The 19783-nt window shown below is 41.0% G+C and overlaps 1 protein-coding gene across 1 annotated transcript in view; it reads left to right on the forward strand.

Annotated features, from left to right (window-relative positions):
* The window catches only part of frem2b (FRAS1 related extracellular matrix 2b), a 54999-nt gene that overhangs the window by 25 nt on the left and 35191 nt on the right, over nt 1-19783 (forward strand). The window contains 2 exon segments of the mRNA XM_041046627.1: nt 2-5030; nt 6188-6277. Of these exon segments, the coding sequence (XP_040902561.1) occupies nt 2-5030; nt 6188-6277 (5119 nt within the window).

Here is a 19783-nt window from a genome sequence, read left to right on the forward strand (position 1 = left end):
CTGCGGTTCCACACTACAAATGGCTTGGATTATTCCCCCGCATCTGCACGGGACTGGCGCTGCTTTGATTCTGATTGCGGTGATTCTGACAGGTGATGCAGTTGCGCAGGTTTTTGACAGCTATGGATTATCATATGCCTTGAGGTCCGAGCTGACAGAGGACACGATACTGGTTGCCAATAATGGGGTCCGCGTGCCTTTCGGGAGATCAGTCTTTATTGATCCCATCAACGATTTGGTTATCCAAGTTCAGCCCGGTGATAGGTGCAGCATAACAGTCCTGGACAATGATCCCTTGTCTCAAAAGCCTGGACATCTATCTCCGAAAAAGTTTCCGTGTGAATTTGGCCCCAACGACGTGAAGTATTCTCACTTTGGCTCTAGGAGTCCTCCGAGGGATAGAGTGAGATTACAACTCAGGTATGACACCCAAACGGATACCATTATAATACCCTTTATGATGGAGGTGGAAGTCATTTTCACGCAGCTGGAAGTACTGACCAAAAATATGCCACTCACTGTTGAGAAACTGCTCGGCACAAGTAATCCCATCGATAGAAGAATTTTAGAATTCACCTATGATAGAGGTGTACAACAATGCAAAATAGCCTCTCTCTCCAGTGGCAGCGTGCTGCCTAGGTATGGGAAACTTGTGGATGAGGACAGCCTTGGAACAATGGTGGACTGTGATGAATTTGTCAAAATGAGCATCCGTTATCAGCATACTTTTGCTTTGAAGTCACCAAACAGAGATTACATTCCAATGCTAGTGGAATTACATGATAAGGAAGGCAATTTGCTTAAGCAGGAATTTTTCCAAATTTTGGTCAGGATTAAAGAGGGAGAGGAGAACACAGCCCCGAAACCCAGCTTTGTTGCAATGATGATGATGGAAGTAGACCAGTTTGTAATGACAGCGATAACCACCGATATGCTTGCTGCAGAGGATGTTGAGTCTAATCCTGACGAATTAATTTTCAACATCACATCCCCCCTGTCCTTTGAGGAGGGCTACATAGTGAGCACAGATGATAGGAATTTACCAATAACCTCATTTTACCAAGGAGACCTCAAAGACTTGAAAATCGCCTACAAACCCCCTGCTGTGGATTCAGACACTGAGCGGATTTTCCAGATTGAGTTTGAGGTTGTGGACACAGAGGGGGCTGTGTCAGACCCTTTTGCTTTCATGATTGTTGTTAAGCCTATGAACACGTTGGCCCCTGTGGTGACTAGGAATACAGGCCAGTTACTGTATGAGGGTCAGTCCAGGCCTCTGTCCAGTTCACAGAATCTTGAAATCAGCGATGAGGACAATCTAGACAAAGTCAAAATCACTGTTATTGATGGGCTGAGGCATGGAGAATTAACTGTTCTGGGCTCGAGGAGGAAATTTTTCACCCCGACTGACCTGGACGCTGGAGTAGTCATTTATCAACACGATGGCAGTGACACCTACAGTGATAATATTATTTTCAAAATGACAGATGGCACAAATGAGGTGGAGTTTCTGTTTCCCATCACTGTTGTGCCAACCGATGATGAGCCTCCCATAATCAATGCCAACACTGGTTTGGTTTTATTCAAAAATCAAATGATGCCAATCTCCTCACTTATGCTCAGTGCAGCAGACATCGACTCAGAGGATTCTACAATAAAATTCACAATAGAGCCTCCCTTTTCCACAATTGGGCAGGTGCTATTGCGTCAATCTGAGGCCCCTGAGGACCCATCAACCTGGAAGTTCAATACAGAGGATGAAATGTATGAGAAAGTAGTGACTGAATGGTTGCAGCAGGATATTACAGATGGTAAACTGTTTTACAAGCACACTGGGCCCCACAGCACCAACACAGTTATGGATCAGTTTGTGTTTAGAGTTCAAGATGATAATGACCCACCAAACCAATCAGGTGAGAGCTCTTTCATTATCAAAATTCTCCCTGTTGACGACCTCCCACCTGAACTGTACCCTGGCACGACTCTGCAAATGACTGTGCATGAGTATCAGCTTACTTACTTCCGAAAAAAATTCCTCCGTTATACTGACCTCGACTCAGAGGATCGAGATCTCAAATACACAATCATCCAGCCGCCAACTGACACAGATGAGAACAGCCCTGTTGTATTGGGAGCTCTGGTTTTAACTGAAAAACCAAACACTGAGGTCACAACTTTCACTCAGGCACAAATTAACCACCATAAAATAGCTTACAAACCACCTGATCTTGAGCTTGGAATTACCACTCATGTTTTGCAGTTTAGGTACACTGTGGAGGATGTTTCTGGAAATCGTGTAGAAGGAGTTTTCACAATATTTTTAAAGCCTGTGGACAACAAGCCTCCTCAGATAACCAACTCTGGGTTTACTGTGCTTGAACGTGGCACACATATCATCACAAGTGCTGAGCTGGACACCTCAGACACAGACACAGACAGCAAACAGATAATCTTCACTGTTACTCAGCCACCACTTCATGGCCAGATCCAGTTTACATTCACCGACATGACAAAAGGAGACACTTTCAACCTAGACGATATTGGAAGTAGCAGAATTTCATACATCCATAATGGGGATGAATCACTAGTTGATTCGATTCAAATAGATGTCAGCGATGGGGTCCATGTCGTCCCAATTACTATAAAGATTAGCGTGAAGCCAATTGATGATGAGACTCCGACTATCAGTCTCCCAGCTGGCACAATTGGCTCTTACATAGATGTACTGGAAAATGGAGCAACAGAAATAACGAGTAATGTCATTCAGGGAAGAGATGAGGACACAGATGACCTTCGTTTGACCTTCATTGTTGAGGATCCACCATCATTAGGTGAAATCCTAGTGAAAGGTGTCCCATCTGGTACATTCACTCAAGCTGATATCATTAATGGCCTTGTTGTCTATGCTCATGCCAGTGGGGAGATAGGCTTGACCACAAAAGAGGACTTTTTCAATCTCACTCTGACAGACATGTCTGATGAGTGGACTGTTGGAGGAAATAAGATCACAGGTGTTAGAGTGCATGTAACTATTCTTCCCCTGGACAGCCAGGCCCCAGAGGTCTTTGTGGGGCCACAGTTCACTGTTGTTGAGGGAGAGAAGAATGTCATTCAAATTCTTCACATAAGCGCTGATGATGTCGACACCCCCAATGATGACCTCCTTTGTACAATCATTGTACAGCCGACTTCAGGGTATGTGGAAAATATCTCCCCAGCACCCGGTTCAGAGAAATCCAGGGCTGGGACAGCCATTAGTGCTTTCACCATCAAGGACATCAGACAGAATCACATTTACTATGTTCAAAGCATTCACAAAGGAGTCGAGCCAGTGGAGGACAGGTTTACATTCAGATGCTCTGATGGCATCAATTTCTCTGAAAGGCACTTTTTCCCTATCTCCATAATCCCCTCTAATGATGAAAAGCCTGAGATTTACATGAGAGAGTTTGTAGTTATGGAGGGCATGAACATAGTCATTGACACTCCCATTCTGAATGGTGCTGATGCAGATCTCCCCCCTGATCAGCTCACATTCATTATCACCAAACCCCCCAAGCACGGATTTATTCTCAATCAGCTCACTACTGGCACCGTCCCCGTCTTTAACTTCACCTTGGATCAAATCAGGGAGGCCTCCAGCATTGTGTATGAGCACGATGACTCAGAGACCACAGAGGACAGCTTTGATATTGTTCTCACAGATGGAAAGTTCAGTGTAGAGAAAACAGTAATAGTTATGATTATCCCTGTGGACGACGAAACCCCGAGGATGGCAGTCAACGATGGCCTTGAAATTGAGATAGGTGACATAAAAGTCATAAACAGCAATGTTTTAAAAGCTACTGATCTGGACTCTGAGGATAGCATGTTAACATACATTATTCGCTATGGGCCTGGTCAGGGCTATTTGCAGAGAACAATGCCCTCTGGGACATTTCAAAATATCACAGTTGGAATGAACTTTACACAGAATGAAGTGGATCAGGGTTTGATTGTGTACATCCATAATGGACAAGAGGGGATTCGAGACCTCATCAAATTTGATGTGACAGATGGCATCAACCCTTTGATTGACAGATACTTCTACGTAACAGTGGGTGGCATTGACATGGTTTTCCCAGACGTGGTCAGTAAAGGTGTATCCCTTAAAGAGGGTGGCAGGGTTACTCTGACAACAGACCTACTCAGTACTAGTGACCTTAACAGCCCCGATGAACACTTGGTTTACACAATTACCCGTGCTCCAATGAGAGGCCACCTGGAATGCACAGACACACCTGGGATGCCCATCTCATCCTTCAGTCAGCTCCAGCTGGCTGGAAACAAAATCTATTACATTCACACTGCTGATGATGAAGTGAAAATGGATAGCTTTGAATTTGAGGTGACTGACGGCTACAACCCTGTGTTTCGCACTTTCCGCATTTCCATTTCTGACGTGGACAATAAAAAGCCTGTGGTGACAGTACACGGCCTGGTGGTGACCGAAGGAGAGAACAAACTCATCACGCCTTTTGAGCTAACAGTGGAGGACAGAGACACTGTTGACCGCCTCTTAAAGTTCACAGTCACTCAAATCCCAGTTCATGGTCGCCTGCTCTTCAACAACACCAGGCCTGTCAACTCCTTCACAAAGCAGGACTTGAATGAAAACATGATCAGCTACAAGCATGATGGCACAGAGAGTGCAGAGGACAGTTTCTCCTTCACTGTCTCTGACGGCACTCACACAGACTTCTTCATCTTCCCCGACACAGTATTTGAGACGCGAAAGCCCCAAATAATGAAGATAACTGTCCTCCCTGTGGATAATGGGGTCCCGCAGATTGTGGTGAACAAGGGTGCACCAACATTGCGGGTTCTGGAGAATGGTCGCCCGGGGTTTGTGATCACCAGTAAGACCCTTAAGGCAGAGGACAGAGACAGCATTCAGAATTCTGTGACCTTTAGGATTACTGTTGCCCCAGAACATGGCTACCTGATCAACCTTGGCAAAGGAAATGCCACTATCACCACTTTCACGCAAGGTAAGATAACAACATTTCAAGCTGCTTTGTGATCCTGTGACATTCTGTTAGATTTGTAATACTGCAGATACTCACACTAAAGGCAGCTTTTCATTCTCAGAGGTATTTAAGCCCAGTCTTAAACTAATTATACATTTATTCACCCTGCTAAATGTATTCCCATCTTAAAAATACTGATTTCAAACGTAAAGGTTTTTGTTTTCGCTCAAGAGACTGTAGACTCTAGTTACAGAGATGAAGTATGCCAGTGCCTTAGGCTGACCAGTTCTCACTACAGGAGTAGATTATGCAAACAGTGTCTAATGTATTTCACTTTGGAAAAGAACTGACGATGATTTGTACATTTCTAGAGTAATATTTTCAAACAGAAGACAAGAGAATTACAGATGTGATGATAAATAATGTGTATGTGCAGATGTGTCTAAAGGAGGGAGAGGGTTGTGTGGCTCACAGCAAACCATGGTTTTGCAAACATTACAGTTACATTTCAAACAGACTAGAGGGGTGTCTTAGTCACTTGTAAATATCAGGATAACAACATCAGTGTACAGTCGATTTCTATGTAGTGCCTGCTTTTCTTTACTGAGTCACTGTGAGATGCTTTCCCCAAGAGGCCTGTTCAATATTTCAAGACTTCTCACATGAGTAAACAGATGGTAAATAAAGACACTATCTCCTGGGTGTTTGAAAACTGTGACTATGCATTTTTATTCATCTGTCCCTTTGAAGGGAAATGTTTTGACATCAGATATTGAAGATGGCAAGGGCTGTAAACTTCACAATCTTCCAGATCCAGGGCTTTAATGACCCCTTTCTAGCACCACACTATCAAGACGGCAAACAGATCGCTGAGATGGAGCTGCAAGAGTCAAGCTATTCTGTATGTTCATTGTCATTCGGGAGTCTAATAGATATACAGCCCTTGTTACCAAGCAGTTTCTCCTTTCAGATCCCCATGACACTATGCAGCGTGCATATTTTTTATCACACAGCCTCAGCCTGCTTCTTAAAGCAATGCTCAGGAGTAGTTATTGACAAATAATCTGTCAGGAACAAATTGGACACATTTTCCCACTTGTCATTTAAGACAAATAACTATTTCAAAATGTCATGAGTAGGACATCATGGATATTTATGCAAATGAATCTCTTTTTCAGCTGAAATTGATGACATGAACATCTGCTATGTTCTGAGGGATGGTGACAATGCTACAAATGACATCTTCTATTTTTCCATTGAAGACAATGGTAAGTTATTTTATTTAAACATCCCCTCTTGAAGTTATCCTCTCACACCATCAAGTTTTAAAGCTGTCCTTGTCATGCTGAGCTTTGAGGCTGAAATATTCGAATTTGTTACACTATCTTGAGTTTAATTTTAAGAAACTCAGATTTTGCTAAGAAGAGAAAGGAAAAGGTTGCATGTTCCTCATAATGTGTCTAATTTAGCAGAAGGTGTGTGCACAGATGGAAGAGATTTCCAGAACCGTAATTTCACACGGTTCCGTATTTAAGGATGAGTAAATGAGAAAACAGGCATGCAGTGAACGAGAAGTCAAGATAAATATGATTCTATTTTTAGATAACTTGTTTCTGCCATGCTGTTGGTTTTTATTCAACCAATAGCTCTGCCAAAAAAATTGAATGTCAGAGCTTCCACGCTTATTAACCTTTTATCTGAGCATTCATAGCATTATACCATAGGTAGCTCTGTCTTATAGCACCTCACCCATGATCACCCACTATTTTTTCCAAGCGAGGGCATCCTGATGGACAAAGTAATGATTGATTTATCAAGCAAGTAATTAGTAGGACAATTAGTGAAGACCTTCCTTCTACTGTAGATATGTAATGAGGCACATGGCTCAGTGAATGGTTTGAGGCAATCATGCCAGTGTTGCCGATTAGCAGAAGCAGCGTGCCCGACGGTGTGTCCTTTCTGCTACCCTTCAGTGGTGATGAGTGAGCACAAAGGACCTCTCTAATAGGGGCCCTCTTTTCCCACAAGCATCTCAGTGGGCCCCCTTACACATTTTCTCATTTCTCGACTTGGGACTACTTCAGTTGAATAGTAGGTTAACATCAGTGCCAACAGGTGGATAGGGTGCTAATGAGTGATGACTAAAATGCAGGGGGACGACTTCCCATCAGGAGGTGATAGTGAATGACAGTTCTTTACCTGAGCTGCTGGCAAGTGTTGAGCCCATGCAAAGCTCTTTTGTTGTCGAGTCAGGTTCAGTCAGGCCCTTTATTATTGTCTCAGTTGGGTTATTTGTCATGGATCACTCCGGGTGCCTCTCTCTCTCTCTTTTTCTTTCTAGCTTGCTTGATGCTTGATGATATACTTGTTTCCCACACTGGTAGTTTATCTTCCACAACTGGCAATTAGATTAAGTTTTTTTCAGTTATACTCCCTACAATTTTTTACATCACTTTTAGACTTGACAAAAGGACTCAAAATCTATAAAATGTCATTCTTTGACATGGGAATTGTGCTTTACAGTGGCACCCAAATGGCTCGACAAATTGATGAAGAGTCTTGCTGGATGACCCATCCATAAGGACTCGACACATACTGCACTGCAGCTTGCGAGGCAGTCAGTGAACATTTTTTTTAATAAAACTTAAGCTGTGCCGGTGGCTGCCCTAAATCCCCAGACAGAGCCTCCAGCTCTTTGAACAGTTGTGTTGGGGAGGAGCTGAATGGTGTACACTGGCACACAGCTGCACTCTGTCATGTTCAGCAGTGGAAAACATTCTCCTCCTCACTTCAAGTTCATTGGGAAATTTACCAACTGCATTTTTTAGGGTGAAAAGTTACTTTTCATGTCGCAGCTGCTCAGTGGGATTGAAGGACTTTTGTGCTAACATCTGTGATGAAGTGTGGATGTGCACACAGTTTTAAGTATATGTATGTGCTTGTTGTTGACTGCTGATTAACATGTTCAACTGAATTTGTGTGCAAATGTATGTATTTTAGAGCGGTGTCCATTGTTTTTATAATACATACATACAACAGACATGATTGAAACCATGGATGCCACTAATGAGGATGTTCTTTATAATCTGATTTTTGGTCATTTAATCTATAAAATGAACAAAATTGTAAAAAAAAATCCCCATGACATTTTCCCACAGTCCAAAGTGAGATTGTTGCTACTGTTTTGTTCAAGTAAGCATAAAGACATTAATTTCATTTTCATTTGTGTTTGAAGAGAGAAAAGTAGCAGATCTTCACATCTGAGAAGCTGGGAGTTTTGCATGATAAATGATTTAACAATTTATTATTCTTTCTGCAGTGTTCTTTAATTCTCTGTCAGTCGACTAAATCATTACAATTATTCAGTTAATCATTTCATTATTAGTTGTCGGACATAATCTGTTGCCTCTGCTCCCAGTTCCCTGTACTGGGATCAGTGCACCACACAGCTGATTGTTAGAGGATTTCTCCTGGCTTCATTGGCAATCCAAAAATAAAGTGACTTACAACCTGCACTCATTACAGGGAAAGGCACTAATTTACTCTTGGCATGTTTTTTCACAAAGGGGGAATGAATGGAAAGTGCCAAGCCATTCATTACGCTCTATCCAAATACTTATGGCAGTTCGACTTCTGACCACAAGGTTGTTTTAGTTGCTGAAGCTGAGATCATAGTTTCTCTGATAGATGGATTGTCTATACATGGCACAGTCTTGGCCCTTAAGTTGAGCTGCCAAGGCTGAGTTCTTCTTGGCAGCGATGCATCTACTGCTTGATGTGTCATTTTAACTGTACATGGTGTGTTCAGAACCCAGATTTAAATCTATGTTGGACCTGACCTACTTTTGTCAGCACAGTTGTATGTGAATATTGTAGCAACCGTAACAGTAACAGTAACAGTAGCAACCATTGCTTTTTCCAATGGCACTAACTTTTAAAATAACCACTAAAATGGATGTTAAACTCTTAGTAAATTGTTTTGTATAGCTGGATTAATTATTCTTATGTAATTTAGACTTGAAGAGAAGTTGCTGTTTCAGTCAATTAACTTGGCTACATAAAGACACCAGATGGGCCTTTCGCCACAAATAACAACATGGCAATTAGGCCACATCCCAAAATGCTTATCATTTTTAATTAGTTTGTGTCACAATAAAAAGATGGATTCTCAGTGTGTGACTAAAACTCTGCCACTTTTGACCCTGTTGTGGTAGAACAAACTCCAAAATAATACTGAAATAACTCCAAAATGATATCGCACATTGTTTGTGATAGTGTATAACTTTATAATCACTGGTAATTTGTGGCCTTTATGTGTCACTTTCCCCTCTGTCTCTAGTTTCTTTTTCATTTCAGAAAGCTGCCACCATGTGCCTTTACAGCTGTATTTAAAGTGTTTTTGCCAAAGACGAGATGACAGGGCTTATTTTCTCAGAGCCGCTCGTGTGTCTCGCTATTTGTCAACCTTGTCAAAGCTTTGAATGAATAATCACAGAGGACTGAAATTACACATATTAATTTGTGGGTGTCTGTTTACTGTTTTGGAGAAACACCACACCTGGACAGCAAAGTCACGAACAGAGGTGTGGACCAGAAACCTCTCTAATTACTTAGAAAGTGTCTTGTTTAGAACAAGATTGGTATCTGGAGGTTTGTGTATCTGTGTGTGTATGTGTTAGGGAGGGGGCAGCTCCTGTCATTCTAAGTCAGTTAATTGCTGTGTTTCAGCAGACTCCAACCCTCCCCTTGTCTCCTGAGGATTCGGGTGCATTCAGGTGAGCTTACCTGAGCACACACAAGCCCTGGCATTCCCAGGCAGTTGTTTGTGGAGCTGAATCCCTGTCTGCCTCCAGCCAGTCAGTCAGCATCAGGGATGCTTCCTACTGACAGACACACTGCTGTGGCCTTTGTTTTTCATTCCAGGCACTCACTACCACCTATTTTTCCTTTCACTGAACTGCAAAGAGGCACCAGAAGATCATTGATTGTTCAGTTCATAAAACTGTGCTCCTTCTGAAGGTCAAAATTTCAGCTATTTCTTTCCTTGGATACCCTATTTGACCGGTGAGACTTGTTTAGTATGTAAAGTGCGTTGAGTATGTAAATCAATAATTCAGATTTGTAGTGGAATGGGTCTGCAGTGTACAACACAGATCAAATTCCTGACTGGAACATATTTTCTTACATGGCAGCCCCTGAAACAGAGAGGAATGTTTCTCTTCTCCAGTTTCCCATGCACTTCTGTAGCACCCACCTCAACCAGTGTGTTCTGTTTGTTATTTCTACTTTGTGTAACAAGATAAATTCAGGTCACTGTGAGTACCTCGACATAATAAATCCTCCAAACCATTTCGGCCTGCAGTACCATCTGCCGTGTAGATTATCTACAATTTCCGTGTTATCGGTGTGTAATCGTTTGTGACACTGAGTGCATACTTGAATTCATCTCCCTTGTCTCCCCTCCTGTCTAATCCCAGGTTAGGTGGGATTATCTTTCTCCCCATAGCGTGCTACAGCAAAACAAAAGTAATAGAGAACATGCACTAACATGCAGTGGTGAGGTTAGTATGAACTTTGTGTAGACCAACACAGCACAGGTGATGACTCTGCAGTTTCACTGTGTGTTTCTATCCTATTATTAATGAAATGATCTCCCCTACACTTTTCTTGGGGGGTATAGCATTCCTCCATCTGTGGAACCCATGGTATGAATCAACCTATGCATGAAAATATACTGTAAGCTTTAGCAAATTACATAGCTAGTCCAGTTGTTGTGCGTTAAAGAGATTTCAGGGTGTTAGGTTTTCCTCACAGTCCATCTGTGCTTCGGCTAATAAAATATCAGGTAGTCATTTTATTGTTATGGAAAAATGTTTTGTAATAAAACATCTGGGAGTTGATTACAGAGCTATTCCTGGGTAACAGCTGCTTCCCTTGGGGATGAAAAACTGAATTACAAAGAGGATTTAGGCTAATCGTTTTACATGGAGAGTGATTTGCGTGTCTCGCTGGTCCCTTGTGTCCTCATTCGCTAACTTTGAGTTATAATATTCTCACCAGTCTGCATTGCAGTTATATCTCATATGTTTATTACCAAGTACCAGTCTTCTCTATTGAACAAAACATAATGAGGTGTATCTGCAAATTTATTTTCCTTTGATCTGTGTGTGAAGAGCAGAGGTTACCGAAGTAAAAGCATATCCTAGACAGTGGTGCAGTGACTTACCAAACACATGAAGAACCTGTGCTCATTGGTGAGTGGATGAAACATTTATTGTGATTTAACTGACTTCAACCAATGTTATTCCTCCTAGAAAAAGATTAAAAAGTCATTATTAATGATTCACTCATTCTTCAAGGCAAGCACAGTAAGCGAGAGCACGGTGATGAGAGTTTTCATTGTTCTATTATGAATTAGCCAATGAAGGCTTTTCTGTCTTTTTCTTGGCGTTCCTTTGCTCATGTTTGTCAGCATGTTTGTTAGTTTTATGCTTCTTTTCTTCATTGCATTGCACTCTTTCTTTTTCTTTTGAGTGCAGATTGCTGCAAAACAGTCAGTAAACACTAAACACATTTAGTCAGAAAAGCATCTACAGCTGTCTTAGATGTGTCTGCTGGGACTGTAAATGAGGACCTTAAAGTATTACAGATAGATAATGATTTCGATATCTTGTATATTTTTCATGATTGTATATCACAGAATTTGGCTGAAACGTATAAAGCTTCTAAGACCCTTTTCACACTGACATGCCCTCATTTTCCCTTTGAAAAACCTAAGGGAAACCCTGATGATACCTTTCCTCTGTCTTCATATGCTGCCAAAGTAAGTGTGTAGAGCTAAGGTTAACAAAGGAAAGGCAAATTCCCAAAAGTATAGAAACTCCAGGCCCAGGCTTGTTCCCTGGATGATGATATGTGTCATCATACCTGCCTTAGGATATCAGTCTAGCAGAACTGAAGTTTTTCCAGCACTGACTCCATAGAAAATCCTTCTTTTGTGGACAGTGCGTGCAGGTTGAAGGTTGTGTTATCGGTTTATGAGGACAGTCAGGACCCCCACCAACTCCAGAAAACTTGATGAATACATGTATAAAATACATTTACAGTACCTTTCTAGCACTGACAACAGGAGAAGATAACAAATGTGTAAAATGGAATGGAAAACTGAATGGGAGTGTCTTAGAATCTTGTCACATCTCTAATGAAAGCAAAATTAAAATCTTAGTTTCTTATGGGGGCACTCCATTTGTGTGTCATTTGATTTTTGGCCACAACAAAACTGTGTTTTGACAAATCTGACATTCCCAGAAAATAGCAGGAGCCCTGAGAGTCAGTGGTGCTACAGTTTCTCCTGTGACATCTCTTTTTTTTCATAATAGCAAAGCTTTTGTTCAGTTTTGCAAAATCACTCTGGATAATGTGTTTTTGGCCCCTGAATCCCAGCACTGGGCTGGAGCTGCTCCTTTCAGCCCTGCTGCATGATAAGCTACCGACAGCTGGGCTAAGGCTCTAGTGTCACAACTCTCTCCAGCTGAGCCTGGGTTTCAGGATTGGAGCCCGATGCAGGGTACTCCTCCTTTGTGCACACTTTTTATGCACAAACATTCACACACACAGCATCCTCCATCTATCTATTCAGGGCCAGCTGCCTGACACTATAATCAGAGATGAAGCTGGCACTGCTAAAATGGTGCATCAAGATGCTGGGCATCAAGCACAGTTTAATTGATAACTGCTTTGTCTTTGATTTCAAGCTGTTGTCTCTTTTGATTAGAGTGCTGTGATGTAGGCCAGGAAAAACACCAGCTCTTTTCATTTTGATATTATCAGCAAGCCAAGAAAATATATACAGTAGAAGGAAACTGAAAATGTTACACAGTTTGAGGCAAACTCTCTTGAGAAGGTTTTCACTTTATACACTCCCTATGAACACGGTAGGAGCGTGTCTTGAGAGTTACAGGGCCCTCATCACATAAAAGGTGTTGATGAAACCCTTCGGGGATTGTGTGTGTGGATCACGTAGCCTCTCACCACCACCTCTACCACCTGCTTTCCTCCATAAGTGGAGTCTGATAGGTAGGATATGAGAAGTCATCTAGTTGAGAAATGGGAGGGAAGAGCAGTCAGAGGAGATGAAAGATAGAAGTGCTCTGTTGGTCCCAGTATTGATGGGGCCAAGGCATCAAGCTGCTTCCTGTCGCCTGTAGCGATGGCATGAATGTGCTGATGTGCAGTTCTCTCTCTAAACACCGCCTGTGTTGACAAGTTGTTAGGGCTCAAATGTAGTAGGTGAGCCCTGCAGGCATGCAGCCTCATCTGCATATGAATAGAAATTATTTTGGTATTTGCCGTAGACTTGATTAGGAGTAAACAAAATCTGTGGTGCTGGCTTGTACGTGAAGTATGAATCCCACCTCTTTACATTTCTAAAAATACATGACAGCCTCAGACTGTCTGGTTATTTCAGTCAGAGAATATTCCGGTCTTTTACTTTATCTTCCCTTAAGCATCTAAAGTACATCTCTGAAAAGTCAACTTTAAACAAGGGGCTAAAAAAATAGTTTACAGTTGCAGTCCTTAGCAGAGCTATCATTGTGTGACTAGTAATGCAAGTGAAAGCAAGTCATATTTTGTGTTAAAATGTAGACGACACCCTCTATATCAGTCGTAGTCACCTGGTCTCTTTTTACAGAGCTGGAGGCAAATATCTGACAAAAACAGTCTGTGCTTTTTAGCTGTTCCAATTTCAACCTGCACTTCACTGTTGATTTTTAAGAACCAATTCCAAGTATTTTTGTACGTAACACTCTGCAGAAATGGTGTTTGATATATGTGACTTCTTACAAACATTGTTGTCTTTTCTAGTTGTACTCTTTTTTGTTTTTGCCCCATTTAGCTTTCTGGAACATAAAGAAAACAAAATATAAAACATTTCTGGAACAACCAGGGAAATGTTCAGAACTCAGATCAACCCTTCCCCCATGAAGAATACTGAGGAATGTCTTTCTGCCTGAAATTAACTAGACCATGCCTGGGCTTATCTTGGTTTTTCCAGGACATGGGTTTGGAGTGAAGAGTTACATATTAGCAAGCAAATGGGAAGAGGGAAACAAAGAAAGGCCACTGGGTGCAGGTCTAGAGAACTGATACAGTGGTTACATTTAGCTCTTTAAATCCCCAAGTAATTGGCTGAAGCCATTACAATTACTGCAAAAGTGTTCTGTTATACTTTAAAGGTTATCAGTGGTCAATGAGTCATATGCAAGAACTGCACATTGTGTTTCATTCCAGGGAGAGAGCATTGGGGCCTATCGGGGCCTTGTGGAACCTCTGGGATAGTCAGCCAGCAGATTTAATTTGCACTTAATTTACCTTCTAAAGAGAGTTGATAATTTTTTTAAAGGGCATTCAGTGTGTGTGAGTTAAAATGTCACAGATAGAGCTGTAGGCAACAATGCAAATTCCACATGCCTCTCATGTTTATCCCCTTTGACATTTAACTTTTGTCCTTCAGATCTAATAGTTTTCATCGTCTATGAAATAGGACTCATCACATCTTATAACTTTATTCCATTCCTTGAGGTTCCAGGTGTTGTGATCCCTACAGTCCCTGTATTGTTGATATAGAGAGCAGCTTTTTGAAGCTTGTGATGTTTACTTTTTGTTGAGGGTTTTTGACACATTTGATCCAGTGGTAATTTTCAAAGTGTTAGGTTTCTTCACCTGTCTCTGTCAGTGAGCTTCAACCTGTGAGCAGTGTTGTTCTCTGTCATCATTGTCAACATCATTCCTTGTTATATTAAATTATTTTAGCAAACTCTGTGAGTGGCAGTCTGGATTAGGTGCTAACACCTTTTAGTTGGCTTGTTTGCAGATTTGATTTTGATTTTTTAAAATTTGATACAGCGGTTCAATGCTATTAGAGTATAAAATTGATAATACAGAAGAATAGTATAGGTTATGTATGTAATTTATTGGTAAGCTGCAGGAAACAACAATGTTTCAGCCCTGATTTAAATAAGATGATAGTTTTAGCAGGCCTCAGGTATTCAGGAAGATTGTTCTGCAGGTGGGGAGCGTAGGAACTGAAAGCTGATTCACCTTGTTTGGTTTTGATTCTGGGAACGCTGAGTAAACCTGTCCGAGATGACCTGACGAGTCCAGACGCTTCGTAATGTACAAGTAAATAAGGGATGTTTTTAGGCCCAAGACCATTTAGTGCTTTGTAGACAAGTAATAGGATTTTAAAATCTATCCTTTGATGCGCAGAAAGCCAAAGCAGTGATTTAAAGACCGGTGTAATGTGATCCACTTTCTTGGTGTTAGTGAGGAGTCTGGCAGCAGCATTCTGGATGAGCTGCAGCTGTCTGGTTGATTTTTCACTAAGACCTGTGAAGATACCATTACATAGTCTAGCCTGCTGAAATAAACGCATGAATAAATTTTTCTGTATCTTATGTAGACAGAAATCCTTTAATCCTGGCTATGTTTTTATGGTGGTTCTTCAGGGCCAAAAACAATTATTTCAGTTTTTTCAGAGTTCATCTTTAGAAACGTGATAAATAGATAAAGTTTAATTTAACAATCTTTAAGAAGATATGATAAAATTTTCCTTTGTGGTAAGTTTGGTCTTACACATTCAACTTTGACAAACTACCGTAACTAATAATGTAATAATTGTAATAGTGACATTATGTGTAACACTAAGTTTTCCTGTTGAACCATTGCACCAGTGTAGTTTATATTCAGACTCTAAGCATACTGGTAATAATTTGACAATGATAATGCTATATGTGGATGAACCCTATTTTGCCCTGCAAAAGTAATTGCTTGCTAACTAGAGGCTGTACTTACTGATGGCAAACTTTGGACAGGAATACTTTTTATGATTTTTAGTGTCATTCAAATGGCCACTGTTATAACCACAAAATCACAGAATTTCTTGGAACAACCAGTGTCTCCAACTTTGCACCAATGGATTTTTCCATCATAACATTCACATTCTCTGACAAAGACCTCCAGAAGTTGTTTTTGCAGTGACGCAAATACAGAGAAAAATATTTACAGTTTGAGCGTCTAAATGAAATTTTGCAAGCATCCTTAGAAGTAATCTTCTTTTAACACACCTGTACATATTTTTGAACCCAGGGTTTGTTCCACTGCACAGACTAATCTTAGTTCCAGTATTACAAGGAAGGAGACAAAAACAACATCAAATCCTTATATTTTCTCTCCTCTTTTCATGAACACAGACTAGCATGCTTATCTTTAACCTGCAGGTTTGCACAGTTATACTTGAAGGCTCCTTTTCACCAGTCATAAACAAAGGACCAAGAGTCATTTAACACTTCTTAAGGAATTACCATTTCAGCTTTTCAAGGAGCATTTTCCTCTCAGGCAAAAGACTTTCTACATGTGAGGATTTGCAAGTAACAACTGTGAAATGCAGATGAAACATGTTGTTATAAATGAAACCAGCCCTGAGAACAGCCTCGACAAACAACCGGCTCTCTATTAGTATGGAGCTCATGAGTCTGTGGGACTGGGATGGGGTTTTTATATTCAATGGCCTCACACTGCTGCTTTCAGCAAACAGTCCACCATTATTCGGTCTGACAAGAGAGCAAACAGTGTGCATTCAGGGGTCAAGAAAAAGCACAGCCCCCTCTCTTTGTCAAGTCTCTTCATCCTGCATCCTTATGTTGCTTTGTTTTCTTGCACATTTTCACACTTCCCATTGTACCCCCTTGTTATTTCACTACCTCTGTTCTTTTCTGTTCAGTCACCAGCAGCACTGGAGAGTTGAGGTACATTTAACACATGCAGTTGTAACAATGTAAGCCTTTCAGCTCCTGGGATGGAGACGGATCATTGTCTCCATGAGCTCATCTCTTAAGTCAGGAAGTGTCTGACGTGACATGAAAATTCGTGTTTGTTTTCCAAGATAAGCTCAAAAGGAGTGCAGCTTGTTATTTTACAGCTGACTTCATACATAATGCTTTTGGTTGTAGATGCATTTTGCAGGTTTCCCCTAATGCATCTTATCTTCTTCAGTAACTTTGGCCTCGTGGCTGTCAGGGCGTTTGCACAATACATAATTGACTGGTAATGAGTGAGAAATTCTTGATTTTAAATCCACATTGACCTTTACATGCGAACGCAGAAGAAAGCCCTGCAGCTGTTAATTCATCCTTTTGTTGTTATTGCTTCTGCTATTGAGAATTCAGGCCTTTGCTCTCTAAACCGTATGGCTGACTGTTAATTAAGACACTCGAGGCTGCATCCTCTTTGACAGACAGGAATGCCATTCAAGGGCAATCAAGGAATACTTTGTCTGACCTCACCTACACAATCGAAACAAGCAAAGCCCTTAGCAACCACTTTTAAACCTCTTTTGGGTGGGTTCCAAAACTCAAGGTCGGTTAATTGATTTATTTCCTTGCCCGCACATACAGATACAGGAGCATTAGACTTTTCATCTTTTCAGTTTTCAGTAATACTCCTTCATCCTTCCAAGCAAGGTCAGACAACAAAAGGTCTGTGTCACTGGAATTTTGCTGTAAATTATTCAGATGCACATGTCATATGTATGTAAAGGTTTGTCATTAGTCTTTTCAAATTGAGTTTATATAAATCATGATTTCTTAGTAATTCACTTATAAATAGATTAACCAAAGATAGAGAAATGCTTTATATTAACTTGTGCCCACTCAACTCTGAACAACCTGTTTTCCAGCATTAATGATGTAGCTATGATCAGAGATAAGTCCTGACCTTAGGTTCTTGGCAGGACACCCTATGCCCCTAGTTGGAAATCAGCAATCTGCGACAGAGCAAATCTTCTGCAGAGCTGTTCATCCAGAGTTGGCCGCTTGGTAATCCTTAAGGTGTTTGGAAAGATTCTGTTTCAACTAATATTTCCAGGCGAGGCTAATAGGATTATACTTAAAAACTCAGGATGTTTGCATGTATGTGATGCCAGTAATTTCTATACAGAGAAAGATGGATCCTCACAAATAGACTCAATCACTCAAGTTGTTTCTTAGTGATGGTTGGTATTTTTTTTACATGTACATTTTGATTCTTTTTTTTTTTTTAAACAAAATAATTTTGAATGTTTCTCAGCAACTTTAAAAAAAAACTTTAATGTCTCCAGCCAAAATGCTCCCATGTGGGTTTTGTGTGGGTTTTCTGTAGCAGATGACAAGTGACATCATTTGTGGCAGTGTGTGAGGACACTGGAGCGTGAAGCAGACTCCCAGGACAGGAGTGACCTTTCCCAACAATCACATTGTACAGTATTTCCTCTGCCACATTTCTGTCCTGGCCCACAAATAAAGGAGCCCCATCTGAAATAAGAGCTCTGGGAGTTCCTCACTGCTTTTAAACACAGGCAAGGTGCTCCTACTTTGCGACTCTGGAAGAAAGTCACAGAGTAATTTCCACAAAAACCTTATGCTGCAGTTTGGAATCAAAAACAGAATGTGTGGGGACAGGATGGAGGTTTTTTGCTTTGCTTAAAAACGAACTTAACTAAGTTCCCATTGAAATAAACTAAATGTCATTGGACATTTAGGACAAAAGTAATTCCAGCCATTGTATTCCAAATTTGGAAAGAGCACTGAGAGTTAAATCACCTCTGTAGTTGTGGTTCAGATGTTAATCTCAAAGAACTTTACCTGCTGAGAGCAAAGCCTTTCTTGCTTTAAGCCTTGCATGGCTCTCTGACCCGGCACTTTTGTCCTGAAGCGCCTTTGGCCTTTCTTTCAAGCCCCTCAAATATCGCCTCAGAGTGACCACTGTGTCATAGTGGACACAGAGGCGGCAGAATGGACCCTGCAGAGTGGCCAAATTCACAGCAGACCAGTTCTCTGAAAGGCTGTGCTGGTAGAAAAGGGTTTAGGGCCTGTGAAATCTTAACAGTTCTAAATCTTTCAAGCCATGGCCAACTCCCCGCTCGTTACTGCTGATACAAGGCTTAGGGTGATTAGACCATATCGCTCTCTCTCGCTCTCTGCTCTGCCATGTGCTTTCTTTCCTTCAACAGGATTATCATATCCCTTTTCCCTTAATTGGAGGGGTGAAAAGTATGCTGGTATGGTCTGGTACATGATGAAACTTAAAGACTTAGAGTTAATATAAGTTGTGGTGATAGAACATGTTTACTCTTCATCACAGAAATTAATTTCTATCATTTCTTTAGGCCAGAATTAAGTATTAATTTTTCTCTAACTTCAGTCAGCTAACCATCTGTCTTGCATTTCTTAATGAAGCTAAAATATGAGTATCTCAAAGGCAATCCTGCCACCATAACAGAAGTTAAAAGAAGTTAACGAAATTAAAAGTATAAAGCCCCACTGACACCCCCAAGATGCTGCAATGGTCACTCTGCACTTCAATATGAAGACTTAGAAGAAAGGATATACTGACAAATTTGTAAGAGCCTTTCCACTTGTGTGGCTTTAAGTGTAAAATATATCCAGAAGTTGCTGTGAGAGGAAATCTCCTAGGCGTTTCCTAAATAGCAAGGGTCTAACCTCTGAGGAGCCTGAATATCCACAATGGATTTCATGGAAATCTGACCATTACTTTTTAACATACAGCACTTTGTTATTGGCCATAGTTTAGTCAAGGGGAAATCTGACCCAGATGAAAGTTTGGGAGATTACCCCAAATCATAGGAGTCATCCTCTGCGGATCATGGATATTCATAAAACCACCTGTATAAATGCAAAGCTTTTTGACAGCCTGGCCAGTAATTGGTGCAATAGCTT

This window comes from Toxotes jaculatrix, chromosome 9, assembly GCF_017976425.1.
Source record: "Toxotes jaculatrix isolate fToxJac2 chromosome 9, fToxJac2.pri, whole genome shotgun sequence".
In the NCBI taxonomy this organism is placed as follows: Eukaryota; Metazoa; Chordata; class Actinopteri; family Toxotidae; genus Toxotes; species Toxotes jaculatrix.